This window comes from Coffea eugenioides, chromosome 5 (assembly GCF_003713205.1).
Source record: "Coffea eugenioides isolate CCC68of chromosome 5, Ceug_1.0, whole genome shotgun sequence".
NCBI classification, from domain to species: Eukaryota; Viridiplantae; Streptophyta; class Magnoliopsida; order Gentianales; family Rubiaceae; genus Coffea; species Coffea eugenioides.
In genome coordinates, this window is record NC_040039.1 from 13,251,986 (window position 1) to 13,271,102 (window position 19,117).

Sequence of the window (19,117 nt, forward strand, 5' to 3'; positions counted from 1 at the left end):
ATTATCAAACAAGGTCTAAGTCTTGCAGAAGAGAGGTTAAAAGTTCTCTAAATAGTTAAACTTTCTCCTCTTCAATTAGAATGCAATTAATTGACATGAAAGTAAAAAAAAAAGTTGCAAATCATTGTAAGAAACCTTATCTAAAACTAGTCAGTCTTGATTATTCTTGAGACTCCAAAATAAAGTGGTTAAAGAATGATGTAGATTTCGTCCTATAAGTTTTAATAGGAGGTTGTTTCTTAAAATCGTAACAAGTTATTCAATTGTGAGTGAGTTCGTCCTTTAACAATTATTGCAGTTTGCAAGTAATGGAGGTAATATTTATATGTCTAGGGGCCAATGTAAGCAAGAACAACATTTGAGCACATTTAGGGTGGCAATCTAAAATGGAAAGTGAGTTTCAGAAAAATCAGGGTTGCAATTGTAAGGCAAATTAACTGAATAGAAAACTTCTAACAGCCAAATTTATGATTTTTAGAAGCATACTTGCCCCGCCCTCACTACCATGTGCCTCTGCTCTGAGTTATATTTGAACCCCAATCTGGAGAAAATCTAACAATGATTTTGGGCTTGATAATGAACTCAAGCGAGTATCATTCAATTGAGTTCATCTTTGCTGATTTAAGGTGGAGTATGTTTACATGTTGATTTCAATGAAGTCAACAAAATGATCACAAAACTATCACAATTAGAAGTATAGTTTCCTTTTATATTTGCATGTTCCTAGCCGAGCTCGCTCCACAGTCCTAATGGTCACTACTTAAGGATCTCCAACTTAATAGTATAAAATTGATTGATTATCAATAAAGTTCAGATGAAGGATGGGGCACAACTCTCGATGAATATATTATATTACCATCTGATGCATGAGGTCTTTAGGCCAATGCTCACCAACTTTGACCATCAAGGCTCCAAATAAAACTACCTTGCAAGCCTAATTCATCCTTCTTGACACTCCAGATTCTTGTTTGTTAACTTTTTTTTTTTGGACAAAAATTTTAAAAAATAATCTGGCGCCCTATAAATTGTGATAGAGGAGACTCGCCTATATACTCCACAAAATGAAGCGCAATCATAATTTCTTCTGCTTTTTATCTCTCTTTCTCATTTGGTTCCAGGCAGTTCAAGCACAAGAGAATGGTGTTTATATCGTGTACAAGGGAGCAGCTGCAACCTCATCAATTGTTGCCAGAACAAATGATTATGTTCAAATTCTGAGCTCCTTAGGAGAAAGGTATGATAAATCAGAAAGCAAACACTCTTGACAAGCTTCTTCAAGCATTCCATCTAGTTTTTCGAATCTTGAATCCTTAATAGTACTATTGTTGGAGCTAAATGTTTTGCAACTAAACCAGGGGTGAATATAGAGTTATACACAGATACAACAATGGCTTTTCGGGATTTGCAGCTCGTTTATCAGAGGAAGAGGCAGAGTCAATAGCTCGAAGGCCCGGAGTTGTATCTGTTTTCCGCGATCCAGTCCTTGATCTCCACACAACACATTCGTGGGACTTCTTAAAGTATCAAGATGATGAACTGGGCATCGGTTTCAGTCAACAATCAACCTCAACTTCCTCTGCATTACATGGGGAAGACATTATAATCGGAATCTTTGATACAGGTTAATTGCCTAGAATGTAGACATATGAGGAAAAGTTTGTTTTTTAAGTAAAACCATCAATGGACTAATGCCTATTAGTACCGTGGGGAAATCATTCTAGCATCCAAATCAATGCTACTAGATCATTTGTTCTAGCTTGCTGGCTGCATGACTAATTTCAAATTCTAATCCAGGGATTTGGCCTGAATCAAAGAGTTTCAGTGATGAAGGTTTGGGTCCAATTCCGTCACGCTGGAAGGGAACATGCATGGAAGCCCCTGATTTTAGTTCTTCCAACTGCAATAGGTAATCCTTACACAGAAATTGTGTAGATTTTCATCTCATGCTTTAATTGATCCAAAGAAGGTATAAATTTCTATCCTTCTTGCATCAGGAAATTGATTGGAGTAAGGTATTACAACAATACTGATTTTGATCCGAGTCCATTTAATACCCCAAGGGACCAGGGTGGCCATGGTACTCATGCTGCTGCAATCGCTGCAGGAAACCCCGCCCGGGGTGCATTCTACCATGGCCTAGCAAAAGGCATTGCTAGGGGTGGGTTTCCAGGGTCTCGTATTGCTGCATACCGTGTCTGTTCTCATTTGTATGGATGCTATGGGTCTGCCATTCTAAAAGCATTTGATGATTGCAGAGTCCCCATCCTGGGCCGAGACACGTGGCAGCACAGGAAGGCCAGAGTTGGGCTGGGACCCCAGGCCCATGGCAACCACCTTGGGACACGCCGCTGCTAGGGCTCTCTGGGAGTTCGGAGAACAATCCCGCAGAGGGCGGGGAGAATCTCCCTCAGCGCGGGATTGAGTTTATACTGGGTAAGCCCCGAAACGTACGGAAGTCGGACTCCCAAGCAGGTATAAATAATAAAACACACCGACTGCATAAGGTACGCTCACTATTGGCAAAGCATTCCCAACTGTTTTTCTCTCAGTAAATTCCCCTCACCGGAAAACTAACTTGACCGTCGGAGTGCCCTCGGGGACCACATCGGGGCTCCTCTGCTAGTCAACCTATAGACCCCTTCTCGTTTATTTTGCAGGGCTTGGACACGCTTTCATCATCAGCACGCCGAGCTCATCAGGTCAGCTCGGTCCGGGGAAGCTCAGCGCTTCTTCAGTTGGCGCCGTCTGTGGGAAGGAAAGGTACGAGTAGTTGTGTTGATGGCGAGAACGCGTTCCAAACGAACCGTAGAGAACACCGATCCCGGAGTCGGCGAGGGGTCCTGGCGAATGGAGGCCGAGGCGACCCGGGGTGCCGGGGGCTCAGCCCTTTCAGGGGAACGTAGACAGCAGATCTTTTAGTTCGTGACGGAGAATCTCCCCATGCTAGAGGACATAATTCGACAAGCAAAGGAGGGGGCGAGGCTGGGGGCGCGCAGACCTCTAATGCGAAGGGGAAGGAGAGGGAGTCACCTCCCGTTCTCTCAGAGGATGAGTCACGGGACCAGCCCCCCAAGAGGAAACGGCCACGGACTCCCCCTCGGCCGCGGGCCTCGGTGGTCGGGGATAGCGAGAGGTATTCTCGCGACCGGTCCGCTGGGGGCCGACCAAGGAATCCCTCCTCGTGGAAGCTCGCGCGGAGCGAGCTGAGTTTTCCCCCGCCCGATCTATCAAGAGCCGGCCGTGGGAACCTCCCCAGTGGCAGCCTGTCCGGGACGAGTTTGAGCAGATCCTGCGGCCGCAATTGTACGAGGACAACTACACAGTCTCGCCCTTTACCCGAGGGATAGAGGACTACCCGTTACCTCGAAAATTCAAGATCTCGAACATCGAACTGTACGACGGTTCGGCCGACCCGGAAGACCACCTCTCGGTCTTCCTGACGCACATGCGTCTGCAAACCGCTGCGGATGAGGTCCGCTGCAAAACCTTCCCCATGTTTCTGAAGGGGAAGGCCTGGCTCTGGTTCCAGGGTCTGGCACCGAGGTCCATCCGGAGTTTTCCCGAGCTGGCCAGACAGTTCGCCGCCCAGTTCGTCTCCTCGAAGACTTACTCGAAAAACGCGGCTCACCTGATGGCAATCAGGCAAAAGTCGGACGAGTCCCTGAGGAATTTCATGACCCGTTTCAACACGGAGAGCTTGCAGATCAGGGATAAGGATGAAAAGGTGGTCATGACCGCCTTCATGAACGGGTTCAGGGTGCAGGAGCTCTTCTACAAGCTCGCCGAGAAGCCTCCTGGAGACCTAGAAGAGCTCTTGACCAGGGCACACGTGGCCGCTAATGCGGAGGAGGCTGCTCACCTGAAGAGAGAGTCAGATCGGGAGCTCGGAGATCGGAGAGTATAGACACCAAATTTTTAGTGTAATTTCATTTACTATTTATTTTTTATTTTTATTTGTCGTGTTAGTTTTTATTTACTTTTTAGTTTTTTATTTCAAGCCATTTTAGCGTAGAATTTCTCGGGAAAAAAGAAAAGCATTCACAAAAATATGTTTTAGTTATTTTAGATTCAAATTCATTGTTAATTTTTTTTTAAAAAAAAAAAAGGAAAAAGAAAAGAAGGAAAAGAGAAAGAAAAATTAGCATTTGATTTTATCTTTTTATGCCTAGTTTCGCTCATTTTTATTCGATCTTACTTAATTAGTTATTTTTCTTCATATTGTGTTTATTGTTAATTAAATGAAAAAAAGGAAAAAGACGAAAAAGAAAAAGGACGCAAGCTTCATGCAAGATGCCATCTGATGGTCTTGATAGGAGGAGCCAAAATGCAGCTCCAAATCTCATCCCTTGGTCTTAGGTTACGGGGGGATTCCGGATGCCTATATAAAGGAGGTTTTGACGGCTGAAGAAAGGAGAGAAGGGTTAAGTAAAAAGAGAGGGCGGCGGAAAGGAAAACTGAGCGAGGGGACTGAGAAACTGAGAGTGTGGGATGGAGGAGAAGGCTGGCGGCTAGGAAAAAAACTTCAAGGAAGCTGCGAAGAATGAGGAGAGCTTGAGAGGCTGACGGCTAGGTTTTAGGAAAGAGCTCCAAAAGAAAAAGGGCTGAGAGGATCAGGAAAGAATGAAAATGACGGCTGAAAATTTTGGAAGAAGGTAGGGAGAATCCAGTAGCGGTTAGGGCTTAGGAAAAGAAAGAACGCCGCTTTGAGGAGGAAAGAAACTGTGGAGAGAAAACCAGAAAGATCCAGAGTAAAAAGGAATAGTTCGAGCAGGAGGAAGTCTTTTGGGGGAAAGAAAAAGGAGAAACGCCGTTGCTGTTGCGGCCAGCGTTCTACTGCACCACCTCAACTCCTCGTCACTGCCACTGCCTGACAAGCGTCGTTGCCAACGGCGGATTTGGTAACAAATCCTGGGGTAGCTGAGGTAGTTCTTGAGCTGTCTTTCCCAGTATATAAGGTCAAGTATATAGCAGATTTTCGCCATATTGATTGCCGCATCTTCTTGCCCTTTTTGCTGTGTTGTTTGGCTTAAAGCTTTTACCGTATTCGCACATGATTAAAGTGATGAATTGTGTTCAGGTTTTGGGCTTCATGATCTTGGGTCCGTCCAAGCTTTTGATGTTGTTGTTGATGTATTTAGTTGATAATGAAACTCAGTCATTGGTGGGAGTTCATGGCCGTGCCTTTGTTTCTTTTTGTGTATGAATCTGGAATGGGGTAGCTTAGAACCATGGAATGTTTGATGTTGGGGTTACGTGTTTTGGTCCAAAGCTATAGAAAACAGGCTCGAACGTTTGATAGGTAGATAAATTTCTATAGCTTTTAGAAAGCTTCGGTCAGATTGCCTGAAATTGTTTTTGTTGAAGATGCATGCTGTTGGACCCTCCCTGCTGTAGTTCTCTTGGTTTGCATGATCAGCTTTGTGAAATGTCAGTTGTATAGAATGCTTAGCTTTGTTTCAAACTTTCTTTGTTGCTTCTCGCAAGTTTCTGATTTGTTATAGCAGTAGCCATTACCATGCAAATGCTGAAAACATTAGCTGCTTCAAGCTTGAACCCTGCTGCATTTTCCTGTTGTTGAATGCTTATGGCTATAACTCGCTACACTCAATTTATTTTTTGGGTTGTAAATGGGAAGACAGTACGTGAAATTTGACTAGATTCAGGCCCTCTTGGCTAAGCTTGTTTGAGATTTTCATTGCATCTTCGTTTCTTCATTTTCTTTCTCCAAAATTCACTGGTTGTTCAAGAAACTGCCTTCCAGTTGAGCTACGAATCTTTGTCAAACACTTTGGACATTTTTGCTTGGGGTTTTGAATGGGTCTTGACCTGCTTGTCTTACCTCTTGTGGTGATAAATTGGCAAACGGTTGGCTGTTTTGGAGTTCATTCGTATAAATGGTTACTGGATTGTTCAGCTTTGGAAATTGCAGAACCCGTTAACCAGAAATGTTGCGATGAAAGGAAATCAGAAGGGAGAAGGCTATAAAGCTTGGTGATCCTATTCTGGGGTTTCTTTTGCATGTTTAAATGTTAATTCCCAGCAATTTTACTGCCTAGATTAAAGCTTAGATGTTCAGTCGAGAAAGTTCAATTGAAGCGTGTGTTTGAATCTGAAGTTTGGGTGCGAAAGTGAAATGGCAGCAGGTTTGAATTGCAGCAAGCATCCTCATGGATTGTATGATGTTGCCTTGAAAATCCTTGTACAGATGTCTAGTATTTTGGTTGCTTTGTGGTCTGGGTTTTTTTAGCATGTTTTATTGAATGTTCTGGTTTGATGTTTGAGCAAAAGTTAAGAATTTCTGCTGTTTCTTTCCTTGTTTTCTTGCTTGGATACTCTCTGTTGGGATCACTAATGATAGATAATTATTGCTTAAAGTTGATAATTTGTGGAGTCACGTGAATTTGGGTTGATAAACAATGAGTGTTGGGTAATGTTTTGATGGATTTGGTTTGAAGTCTTCTGCCGAAAGCTTCACAAGTTTGTGAAACTTTGCTGCAGAATGTTTCTCACGTCTTTGCATGAAGATTGCATGAAATAACTTTCTAAAATTGCACTTTGGCCCCCAAGTCTTCTTTTGTTTCACTATGGCTCAAATGATTGAAAAATTGATCAATTTAATCCCTTAAATTTCTTTAATTTTTTGCAATCAAGTCTTTACTTTGTTTTAATTTCTTAAACATGAGTTATCTGTTTTCTTTCAAGTGTCTTTGACCAATTTAATTTATGCTTATTCCATTTTGCGATTATTTGTTAATTAAAGTGATGCCTTGACCTTTTCTTTCATTTTTTGAGGGTAAATAAGTAATTTCACTCCATTAGGACCCCAACTCAAGGGAGGTACACTCTGTCCCTTATTCTTGACTTTATTTTGACCCTATGTGCCTTATGTGACTGTATGTGCTCAATTGCATGCCATTTGGATGCTTTCATTTTATTTATTTTATTTATTCGCTTTATTTGTTTTAATTTAGTATGTTTATTTTATTTTAGTTCGATGTTGATCATTTGAAAGGCACTCGAATGCCAAATTTGTAATAGTTAGGAATTTAATTGTTTTATTCATTCTTATTTCCCCTTTTAGATTGTAGTAGGCTTCCCCCTCCAGATGTAATAGTTAGGGTTTCTTTGTTTTTCTTTGTGTGATTTGCATGCGTATGTGCTAGGTGTTTAATTGCTTTCTTAGGGTTTGGCATCTAGATATGTATGCTTATGTGTTATGTGAATTACGTGCTCACATGTCTACTTTCTTTAATTATGCATATTACTTATATATGTGTGTGATGGATGCAAAATGCACGTAACCGTGGCTAGTCCAATGCTAGTCATGGTTGTCTACTCGAGCTCTTGCAAGTCCAATGCTTGCGAGAGAGCGTAGATGTGGGCTAGTCCAATGCTAGACCCTTAGGAGCCCCTCGCACGTTAGATCATGATTGCATGATAAAATCACTCCATCTCATGCATATTTTCACTTTTTAGGGCCTTTTATCATTTTGTATGATATTCCCCTTATACGTATAGCCCTTATCCCTAATTTCCCCATACATATATATACCCCTATGTGTGATACATAACATTAGACTTGCATTTCATTCTAGATTTAGGATTAGGGTAGTGCATTTGCTTGATTAGAGTAGGGAGCGCCTTGGATATGGGATATGGACGAATTTGGCTTTTTTAGCCTTAGCACGCTCATATTCCCTCTATTAAAGGGAAAATTGAGTCACGAACATTAGTCCCCCATACCCGACATGATGCATTCCTTTAAGACATGTATATTTCTATAATTATTTTATTCTTTTCCTCTTCTTAGAGTCTCATATTTTTGCATTATTCGTGACCTCTCCAAAGAGTCACTATTGAACATCACAACTAATGTGATTGGCACCACTCAAGTTTTGAAGAGAAATTTTGCCCCCGATGTCTCCCTGGGTCTAGGGTTTGCATTCATATAGCACATCCAAATGTGATAAATTCTTTGGTTAAACAAGAAAATCTTTGACTAAATCACGCAACTAGCCTTGGCTAGGTCGAAGGGGTGCCTTGGATTTCTATCCTTGCCTTCCCCTTCGTCAAATGTGACTCCCGAGCCTTTTCTTTGATTTTCGTAGACTAGGAGTCGTTTAAAAGGGGTTTTTCTACTTTTTTCTTTGAAAACTCATTTTTGGTGACTTGGTACACCTTAACTCAATACCAAGTGGCGACTCAGATTTTTATTTCAAAAACCCTTTTTAAACTATATTTTGGGTCAAATCGTCGCATTTTCAAGTCCTATTTAGACCCGTACTCTTTATTCATTTTTCAAATCAAAAATTCACTTTTCAAACCATTCATTTATTTTTTATAAAAAAAATGGAGCGCGACAGAGAGGATGGGAAAACCCCCCCGAGAACAAGGACGGCCTAGCCAAGAAGAATGTTTTCGACCGGCTCTCAAAGGAGAAAACCCCCGCTCAGCCGCCGCTTCTGGAAAAAGGCTACACCCCTAACTCGGTCCAGAGCTCAGATTATGGCCGTTATGGAGGCGGAGGGCCTAGGAGAACGGCCGCCTAAGATGGGGACACCCCGGAACAAGAGAAATCAGGACCGGTACTGTGCCTTCCACCGTGATGTTGGGCATGATACGGAGGGGTACTGGGCCCTGCGAAAGGAGATCGAAGATCTGATCCAGCGCGGCTTCTTGAGGCGATTCGTGCGGCAAGGTCGACCTGGCCAGGAGCCAGGACGCACCTACCGCGGAGACAGGGGCGGGGCCAGCGTCGCGACCGCCCTGAGCGGCGTGACGTTCCTCGAAGCAACTCCCCCAACCAGGACACCCAGAACTTAGCAGGGGTGATAAACACCATCGCTGGGGGACCTACGGGGGGGGGACAGCCATGCAGCTCGGAAGAACAGGCGGCCTCCCCCCGAGGGGGATGACTCCCTGAAGCGCTTGCGCATGGATGAGGAGATCACCTTCGGACCAAGGGATGCGGTTCCCCTGGCGTCCGGAAATCACGAGGCCATCGTGATAGACGTCGTGACCAATAACTATCGAGTGAAGAAAGTTTACGTCGACCAGGGGAGCGCAGTGGACATCCTGTTTTACCGGGTGTTCAAGGAGTTCGGTTTAGAGGACGGACAGCTAACCCCGGTTCGGACACCCCTGGTGGGTTTCACCGGACCGCCCATCAATCCGGAGGGGATGATCACCCTGATGGTCACAGTAGGGCAGGAGCCCAAATGCCGGACCATCCCCGTCAACTTTGTGGTGGTCAAACAACAATCCCCATACAACGTGTTCTTGGGATGGCCCGCCTTGAATGCCCTCCGGGCTATCCCCTCGTCTCTCCACCTCAGCGTCAATTTCCCCTCCCCGGGAGGAATAGCTGAGATGCACGGAGACCCAGAGGTGGCCAAAGCTTGCTACTTGACCGTGCTCCGGGGACATGAAAAGGTGGTCGCCCAGACGACCAGCCTGGAGCCCTACATCCCGGGGGAGGAGGCCCGACAGTTGGGCACCCAGGACGAGATCGAGGAGTTCCCCTTGAAAAAGGATAGGCCTGACCAGATCCTCCGTATCGGTGCATCGTTACCTTCTAAGAAGAAGGAAGGCTTGAAGGCCCTGCTAAGGGAATACTCCCGGGTCTTCGCATGGACGGTTGAGGACATGCCCGGGATTCCAACTGATCTGGCCGTCCACCACCTCAACGTAGATCCCCGCTTCAAACCGGTGAAGCAGAAGAAGAGGAGTTTCGCCCTAGAGAGGAATGAGGTGATCAGGAAGGAGGTCGGCAAGCTGCTCGAATTCAAAATCATCCTGGAAGTATACTACCCGACATGGTTGGCCAATCCCGTCCTGGTGAAGAAGGAGGACCAGTCTTGGAGGATATGCGTGGATTTCACAGATCTTAACAAAGCCTGCCCAAAGGACTGCTTCCCCTTGCCAAGGATCGACGGGTTAGTAGACTCTACTGTGGATTTTGACATTTTGTATTTCCTGGATGCCTTCAAGGGATACCACCAGATAGAGATGGCCGAGAAAGATCGAGAAAAGACTTCCTTCATCACTGAGGAGGGGACGTACTGCTACCGGACAATGCCGTTTGGATTGAAAAACGCTGGAGCTACCTACCATCGCCTGGTCAATAAACTATTCCAAAATCAGATCGGCAGAAGTATGGAGGTCTACGTGGACGATATGATCGTCAAGAGTCGAATCGACCGGCAGCTCATTTCCGACGTGAGGGAAATCCTGAACATTCTGTGGGAAAGTCGGATGCGGCTGAACCCGAAGAAATGTACCTTCGGGGTCAGGTCAGGAAAGTTCCTGGGCTTCCTGGTCTCCCGAGAGGGGATCCGGGCCAACCCGAATAAGCTCCAGGCCATCATGGACACGGCCCCTCCAAGGAACGTCAAGGAAGTCCAACGGCTCCCGGGAGGATAGCTGCCCTGAATAGATTCCTCTCGCGCTCCGCGGTAAGGGGGCTACCCTTCTTTCGAATCCTGAAAGCACCTAAGGACTTTCAATGGACGGAGGAATGCCAGAAAGCCTTCACCGACCTAAAGGCGTACCTGGCTGAGCTGCCTGCTCTGACCGCCCCGGAGCAGGGAGAAACCCTGTTCCTATACTTGTCTGCTTGCAACGAGGCTGTTAGCGCGATTTTAGTGCGGGAGGACAGGGGGGCTTAAAGGCCAATATACTACGTTAGCCGTGCTTTACAAGGGCCGGAAACGCGGCACACGCCGGCAGAAAAATTGGTCCTTGCCTTGATGCACGCCGCCGGGAAACTCCGACCTTACTTTCAGGCTCACAGTATTGTGGTCATGACGGATCAACCCTTGCGTTAGATACTCACAAAACCTGAGGTCCCGGGCAGAATGACCAAATGGACCGTCGAACTGGCCGAGCACGACATCGGCTATCAGCCTCGCACCGCTATCAAAGCTCAGGCCCTGGCAGACTTCCTCGCCGAGGGAGCCAGTTTGTCCGTGTCTGAGCCGAGCTCTTTGCCCGAGGAGGCACGCCCGGAAGAGCCGTGGGTACTATTTGTAAACGAGACCTCAAGTAAGGAAGGGAGCGGAGCGATCGGCTGCTCACCTCGCCCACTTGGGAGGAGCTGACCTACGCACTCAAATTTGACTTTCCGGCATCCAACAATGAGGCTGAGTACGAGGCCCTATTTACAAGATTGCGGATAGCCCACCAGATGGGTATAACTGCGATCAGGGTCCGGAGCGACTCTTAGCTCGTAGTCTTCCAGGTCCGCGGGGAGTACGAGGCCAAGGAGGATGTCATGAAAGAATATCTGGCTAAGGTGCGAGAGGCGATAACCCTATTCGACCTTTTCGAGATCGAGCGGGTGCCGAGGTCACAGAACAAGCGGGCGGACGCCCTGTAGAAACTGGCGTCCTCCTCGTTTGCCCACCTGAGCAAGGAAGTCTTGGTAGAGGTAGTCAAGCAAAAAAGCATTGGCCAGGTCCAGGTCTTAGCTATAGAAAGCCCGGCCACTTGGATGACTCCTCTCGTGGACTTTCTCACTTCGGGTGTCCTCCCCGTGAACAAAACCAAGACTCGCCGACTCCAACTCAGAGCTGTTAAATACGCCTACGCTGGAGGGACCCTCTATAGGAGGTCGTATTTGTCTCCCTGGCTAAAGTGCGTAACTCCTGAGGAGGGCGACTATGTCCTCCGAGAAGTTCACGAAGGCCTGTGCGCAGCACATGTGGGGTCCCGAGTGTTGGCCAAAAAATGCCTGTTTCTAGGCTACTACTGGCTTTCGGTATTTCGGGATGCCGCGGCTCTTGTTCAGAAATGCCGAGCTTGCCAGGTGCATGCCCCGCTACGTCACCAACCCACTAAGGAGATGGTCCCCATCCACAGTCCTTGGCCCTTTGCCCAGTGGGGAGACCTCCTGGGTCCCTTTCCCCGGGCTCCCGGAAGATACGAACACCTCGTGGTAGCCATCGACTATTTCACAAAGTGGATGGAGGCTGAACCCCTGGCCACTATCTCTGGAAAGGCAATTCAGAAGTTCTTCTGGAAGAACATAGTCTGCCGCTTCGAGATCCCGCATGTCTTGATATCCGACAATGGGCGACAGTTCGCCGAAAACCCCTTCAGGAGCTGGTGCACCGAGCTCGGGATTAGCCAACATTTCACCTCGGTCGGTCATCCCCAGGCCAACGGCCAAGTGGAAAACGTCAACCGAACCATCCTGCGAGGACTGAAGACTAGGTTGGAACTAGCCCGGTCTAATTGGCTAGAGGAACTCCCTAGCGTCCTCTGGGCTTACCGCACTACGCCAAGGACGGTCACTCATGAGATCCCGTTTTCCCTGACTTATGGGGTAGAAGCGATGGTGCCCGCAGAGATCGGCCTCCGCTCGCCTCGGACACAGAACTTCGTTGCGACAGCCAACGAAGAAGAACTGAGGTGCCACTTGGACATGCTGGAGGCCAAACGCGAGGAAGCCGCGATACGGATGGTTAAGTATAAAAGCCAGCTCGCCCGCTACCACAACGCGAAGGTGAGGAACACGCAGTACCAACCGGGTGACCTCGTCTTAAGAAAGAACTCAGTCAGTCAAGCTCATAGTTCCCACAAGCTCGACCCAAACTGGGAGGGGCCGTACAAAGTCCTGGAAACGAGTCGAACTGGTTACTGCAAGCTTGCGAGATTAGATGGAATTGAGGTACCCCGCACTTGGCACTTCTCGAACTTGCGATTGTTTGTAGGATAGACTGAGCCAGGGTATCTTACTGTATTCTTTGAAATCCTCATACAAATTCATCATTAAATAAATACTCGCCTCTAATTTTACTGTTTACTTTTTAAGTTTAAATCTTACACTAGCACACTCAGACAATACTAAGTGTCCTAGTGGGGGGCCCTGAGTGGTGATGAATGGTAATGGATGGAATGCCTCTCAAGTCCCTGAGTGGTGATGAATGGTACTGGATGGAATGCGTCTCAAGTCTGAGAGCTTGACGCTCGACCCAGGAGGTCGGCAGGATCGTTCTTTAAAATTTTGACGCTCGACCCAGGAGGTCGGCATGGATCACCTTTAAAATTTTGACGCTTGACCCAGGAGGTCGGCATGGCTGCCCTTAAAGTTTAGTGCTCGGCCCAGGAGGTCGGCACATTGGGGATTAGACTGATGTAGCTTGTTGATGCCTTAGTCTGTTGTCTTTGACAATTTGATTGTTAGCTTAAAATTTGATAGGTGCTCGACCCGAGAGGCCGGCACATCGTCTTGGCGAATCAGTTCGGTGTTCTACCCAGGTGGTCGGCAGGCCACTTCGATTATTAAGGTTCGTCGCAAGCGAAAATTGAAAGTCAAAATTAGGCAGTTTTCATTGAATGCTAATTCATATATACACTCAAAACCTATCTATTACATAGCCTACCGAGCTATAAAAGAATAGGAAAACCCAGCAATGTACAGCTCAGCCCCTCTTTTCCCGACCGCCTTTTTCTTGCGGGCGACCTGCTTGAGCGCGGGAGTTGAGGGTACACCTTAAACATGCTGAGGGGCGTGTGGGGAAGGCTATTCAAAAAGATATCTATGGAGATCATGAACTGCGGGGCATTGAAACCTATTCACTTCGAATGGTCTTTCAAGTGCATTGCTGGAGCATGATCACATCCTTATAAGAAGATGGAAAGGGTTTCTGGAGTGGCCGCTACCCTAAGCCACCGGCTCCTTCCCGGGAGCCTCGTCCTCCTCCAAGGAAACCTAAGCCAGCTCAGCCCCCACATCGCTCCTGCCTACCAGGTCCTTCAGGGCATGCCCCTTGCTGTACCCATCGAAGAGCCAATCTAGCTTCTCCTCGGCGGCGGAGTTGTAGTCCTTGAACGCGGCCAAGTCGAAGCTAGGCAGGTTGAGACCCTTCACCTGGTCCAGGGCCCGCGTGAAGCCGACCTGGAGGATGGGCTGGTTGAGGAGGGCCACATCCTCGGCAAACTGTTCGGAGAAGATGAACTCCCGAACAGCCTTCTTGCGCTCCAGGTTGACGGAGCCGGAGAGCTCGATGACGTGGTCCGCCTTCAGCTACTCCACGCCCGTCCTCTCCTGATCCAGCTCTGACCTTATGGAGGCGAGCTGGACTTGAGCCATCTCCAACTCCTTCTCGGCCTTGCCCAACTTGGCCTTAAGGGAGTCCGTCTCCTTAAGGGCATGGGCAAGCTTTTGCTCTGTCTCCCGACTCTTTTTCTACAGTTTCTCAAAGTCGAGAGACAACTCGGAGAAGCGGGTTGTCAGGGCGGCTCCAGCAGCATTGGCCTGAGGAGAAGAAAGAAGAAGTTAGCACATTGCGCGACTTAGCCGAAAAGCGGGGACACAACTGGCCTAAGGGATAGGGAACTCACTTGAGCTTGGGCGGTGAAGTACATATCCTGGAGCTCGGATGGACTGACGATCTCCATCCACCTCTTGTCGCGAGGGAGGACCGAGCCCGCAACCAACTCGCGAGCCACCTCGGGAAATTAGGCTCGGTCGTTGATGGAAAGCTCCCAGGACGGGCAGAAGCGACGGGGGTCGTGCATAGAGGGGGCCTGGCCCGGCTTGACAGGGGCCACATGGCGGAAATGCCACAAGGTGGGGGGAGGCGTCTCCCCGGCGTGCTCCTCGGCGGAGCCAAATCCCAGGTGGACAGGGCCCCCCGACGTCAATAGGAGAGGGCGCTGTGTTGGAGCTGGCATGAGCTTCTTCCCGGGTTGGGAAGGCTCGTCCCCTCGGCCCCTCTTCTGTCCTGTCGCCTTCTTTTTGCTGGCGACCTGCTTGGAGGGGGACTGAAACTGGGATGCCTTCTTCTGGGGAGCCGAGCTGCCCCCAGGAGTCGGAGAGGCCTCAGAGGTCTTCTGGGCGGCCTCTGGCTGTGGAGTTAGGGTGGTCGGCTCGGAAGGCGCGCCCAACAGTTTGGAAAGCCTCCTCACTGCAGCAAATGTCACCAAGTTAGCAGAAACAGGTTGGTAAGGAAAAAAGGAAGAGGATAACAGGCAATAGGAGCACGGGGGCGGCATTACAGTCGTTGTAGTTGAGAGGGGAGAGCTCCACTTCTCCAGGGGACCCGGACAACGTCCCCATCAGCCCGGCCGCAGAAATCTGCTCGGTGGAGAACCTGGTGGCATAGAGCTTCACCTTAGAACTCACCAGCAGCTGAGGGCCTCGGCGTCCAAGTCCCCCGGGTAGGGGTCGGAGACGACCTCCCCAACCTTCCACACATTGGGAGGAAAATGCGTGGATTTAACGAAGAAGAAATCCCCCTTCCAGTTTTTTACGGAAGAAGGGACCCCGAAAAGCAGATCCTGGATGCCCTTCCCACCCCGAACTTTACTAGTCGTTCGGCGGGAGAAATAGTACCACCGAGGAAGGGAGAGCTTGAGGGTATAGGAAGCTCGGAAGAGAGAAAGAGAGTAGGGAATGGAGCAGATTTGGTAGTAGATCAGGAACCCAATGATAATCTTGATCGAATTGGGATGGACCTGGGTGATTCTGAACCCCCAGTAGCTCAGGATCTCAGCCAGGGCTGGAGGAATTGGGAGACGGAGCCCTGCGACCAGCTGCTCCCTATAGATGGCTATGAAGCCGGAGGGAGGTCGGCTAGCTCGGTCATCGGGCCCGGCAGACCCTGGCTCGAAAGCCGGAGGACTGGAAAAGGAGCTGACCAGCTCGGCGACCCCCCCGGGTGAGAGGGTAACCTCTTGCTGGTCAGGTTGACCGTAGTCAAGTTCAGGATTATCCCCCTGCACAGGGGCAGGGGTCCCCTCTGAAGAATCCCTATCCTCGCCTGCCCCACCCTGGGCTCCGCCAGGGGAGTCATGTGAGGACTTGGGGGAAGGAATGGAAGTGGCCTGCTGATCGATGAAAGTATCAAGCTCGGCCGCCTCCTCCAACATGCGAACTAAAGGAGAATGGGCAGATGGAGAACTCATGATATCAATAGGCTCGAGCAGATCAGGAATGTGGAAGTTGGGATTAGAAGCAGAGGAAGAATAGAGAGGAGGAGGAGGAGAGGATGAAGATGAAGATGAGGACGAAGACGAAGAAGAAATGAGGATTCTGGGGGCTCTATGATGGGCTGGAATTTGGGATGCGGTGGAGGTAATGTCGAAACGATCCGACATAAAATGCAGAAGGTGGTGAAGGAGAAAAGAGAAAGTGCGAAGGAGGAGGAAGAAGGACTTACTGGTGAACGGAATGGGGAGAAGATGGAGGAACCGCCGGAGTCTGGATACTGTAAGCCGGAAGCCTCGTCGCTGGGATTTCTGGGAATGAGAAAATGCACGAAGAGAAGAAAATGGCAAATAGAGTCTGAGAAAATCTGGAAATCCCTATTTATAGGGAGCAAAATGGGGGGAAACGGCTGCTTGAATTTGAACTGCCCCATGTGAACGCATTTAAGAACGGTACGGAGATCGAAGAGACGCGACAACTGAAAGGACGCGGGCGCAGCTTTTCAATGACAGCACTGTACCGGAGGTGACCATGGCAGAGCAGTGCGACGCTGGGCTCCCACGTGGCAAGGGTATAGATTAGGTCTACCTGGAAGCCCTACCTAATCTAGGGGGGGCTAGTGCAGAGGCCCCGTCCTAGGCCAAGACACGTGGCAGCCCAAGAAGGCCAGAGTTGGGCTCGGACCCCAGGCCCATGGCAACCACCTTGGGACACGCCGCTGCTAGGGCTCCCTGGGAGTTCGGAAAACAATCCCGCAGAGGGCGGGGAGAATCCCCCTCAGCGCGGGATTGAGTTTATACTGGGTAAGCCCCGAAACGTACGGAGGTCGGACTCTCAAACAGGTATAAATAATAACGCACACCGACTGCATAAGGTACGCACACTATTGGCAAAGCATTCCCAACTGTTTTTCTCTCAGTAAATTCCCCTCATCGGAAAACTAACGTGATCGTCAGAGTGCCCTCGGGGACCACCTCAGGGCTCCTCTGCTAGTCAACCTATAGACTCCTTCTCGTTTATTTTGCAGGGCTTGGACACGCTTTCATCATCAGCACGCCGAACTCATCAGGTCAGCTCGGTCCGGGGAAGCTCAGCGCTTCTTCAATGATGCAATAGCCGATGGTGTCGATATTTTATCAGTATCAGCTGGTATTGTAACTAGAAAAGACTTTTTAACTGACCCCATTACTATTGGAGCATTTCACGCAGTTGAGAAAGGCATTCTTGTTGTCTGCTCTGCTGGAAATCGTGGCCTTGAAGAAAACTCGATTGTGAATGTTGTTCCTTGGGTTCTAACTGTAGGTGCATCCACCATTGACCGGTTTTTTGAGTCAAACGTTGTGCTAGGCAACAACAAAGTGATCCAGGTAAGTAATGAACTTATGCTCCTTCTTCATTGTTGGAGGGAAATGAAGGACTTTGCCTTTGTTTAAATCTTCAAGTTTGTTCGTTAACGTGTCAAGCTTTCAACACGCAATCTTCAAGATTTCTTTGACATTTCAGTAGTGTAAACTCTAGGATTTAATTCAGCAAACATGTTTGATCAATTTCAGGGAGGAGGAATTCATTTTGCTAATATCAAAAGGTCTCCAGTGTATCCTGTGATTGATGCCCGTTCAGCCAAGGATCCTAGTGAAACTTCAGAATCCTCCGCAAGGTATAAAATATTGAACTTCATAATTAGTTTTCTATCCTGGTCATTGGAAATTATTGTAAAACTGACAAGGAGTTGTTTTAGTAATTGTTTCCCTGAATCATTAGATAAAAGTAAAGTCAAAGGGAAGATTGTTCTCTGTGAAGATTACCTTGAAGAAAGTTCTGACGAAGAGAGGCTTCAGACTGTAATAAGCCTAGGCGGTGTTGGTGTGATACTAATTAATTATGATGAAAAAACTGTAGCCTCCATCTATGGTTCTTCTCCAATGACCATAATTACCTTCCAGGATGCCGATGAGATTAGATCTTATATCAACTCAACCAGGTAACGACGATGTCGACAACTAGTAAGGAAGGAACAATAAAAGGAAAAGAAAAAAGAATGAACTCCTTCAAAGAGAAAAAATACTACCACTCCAATATGAAATTTCTTTCTCTAGCTAATTTCATTTTGGAATTTTCAAGGAATCTTGTGGCAACTATATTACCAACTGTAGTTGTAGATAAATACAAGCCTGCTCCAGCAGTGGCCTACTTCTCAGGTACAGGGCCTATATATCGTAATTATAACCTTATCAAGGTAAAACATCTATCCCTTTCTTCAATCTCTGTTTATTATCACCATTCACCATGTAGAGAAACTGGTAAATGATATCCTTCAATCACAATGCACTTGCAGCCTGATGTTGTAGCACCAGGAGTTGACATTCTTGCAGCATGGCCTTCAAATGAAACAAAAACAACACCACCCTTCAACATAGTTTCAGGAACTTCAATGGCCACCCCCCATGTATCTGCAATTGCAGCAACAGTCAAATCCAAGTATCCTTCTTGGAGTCCTTCTGCAATCAAATCAGCTATAATGACTACAGGTTGGTAACTTCTTGTTTTAAAGCAAATCCTGGTGATTGAGTCTCTGAAAGATCATTGTAACATACCTCTACTTCATCTTGATCCTCAGCAATTCAGACAGACAATCTCAAGGCCCCCATAAAAAATAATAACGGTAATCCAGCAACCCCATATGACTTTGGTTCAGGGCAAGTGAGCTTGTCAGGTCCATTGCAACCAGGGCTAGTTTATGACACTGAAGTAATCGACTACCTACAGTACCTTTGCAACAGCGGCTACAACACATCACAGATAAAACTCATTTCATCAAACCTTCCGGCTGATTTTTCTTGCTCAAGTAACTCTAGTGAAGAACAGATGTCCAACTTGAACTACCCATCAATAGCCGTCTCTTATTTTTATGGTCATAAAAGCATCAAAGTAAAAAGAACTGTAGCAAATGTTGGCGAGGAAGATTCGCTCTACACAGTTAGTGTAGAAACGCCCAAGGGTGCAGGTTTGGAAGTGCTTGTGAATCCCAAAAAGCTGCACTTCACCAAAAATATCAGAAAGCTAAGTTATCAAGTGACTTTCAGGCATGACAACAGTACGGATTTAATCAACAGAAATGGGTTTGGATCAATCACATGGACTAGTGGAAAGTACAAAGTTCGTATCCCTTATGTTGTAACCTAG

General features: G+C 47.6%; 1 protein-coding gene across 1 annotated transcript; it reads left to right on the forward strand.

Annotated features, from left to right (window-relative positions):
* Positions 1-308: 308 nt before the first annotated feature.
* On the forward strand, positions 309-19,117 carry LOC113771189 (CO(2)-response secreted protease-like). The gene is made up of 11 exons (XM_027315801.1): positions 309-314; positions 1,119-1,234; positions 1,356-1,621; positions 1,795-1,906; positions 1,995-2,256; positions 17,029-17,301; positions 17,488-17,591; positions 17,673-17,915; positions 18,056-18,170; positions 18,270-18,462; positions 18,552-19,117. Exons 1-11 carry the CDS (start codon positions 309-311, stop codon positions 19,115-19,117), a joined length of 2,256 nt encoding a protein of 751 aa, XP_027171602.1.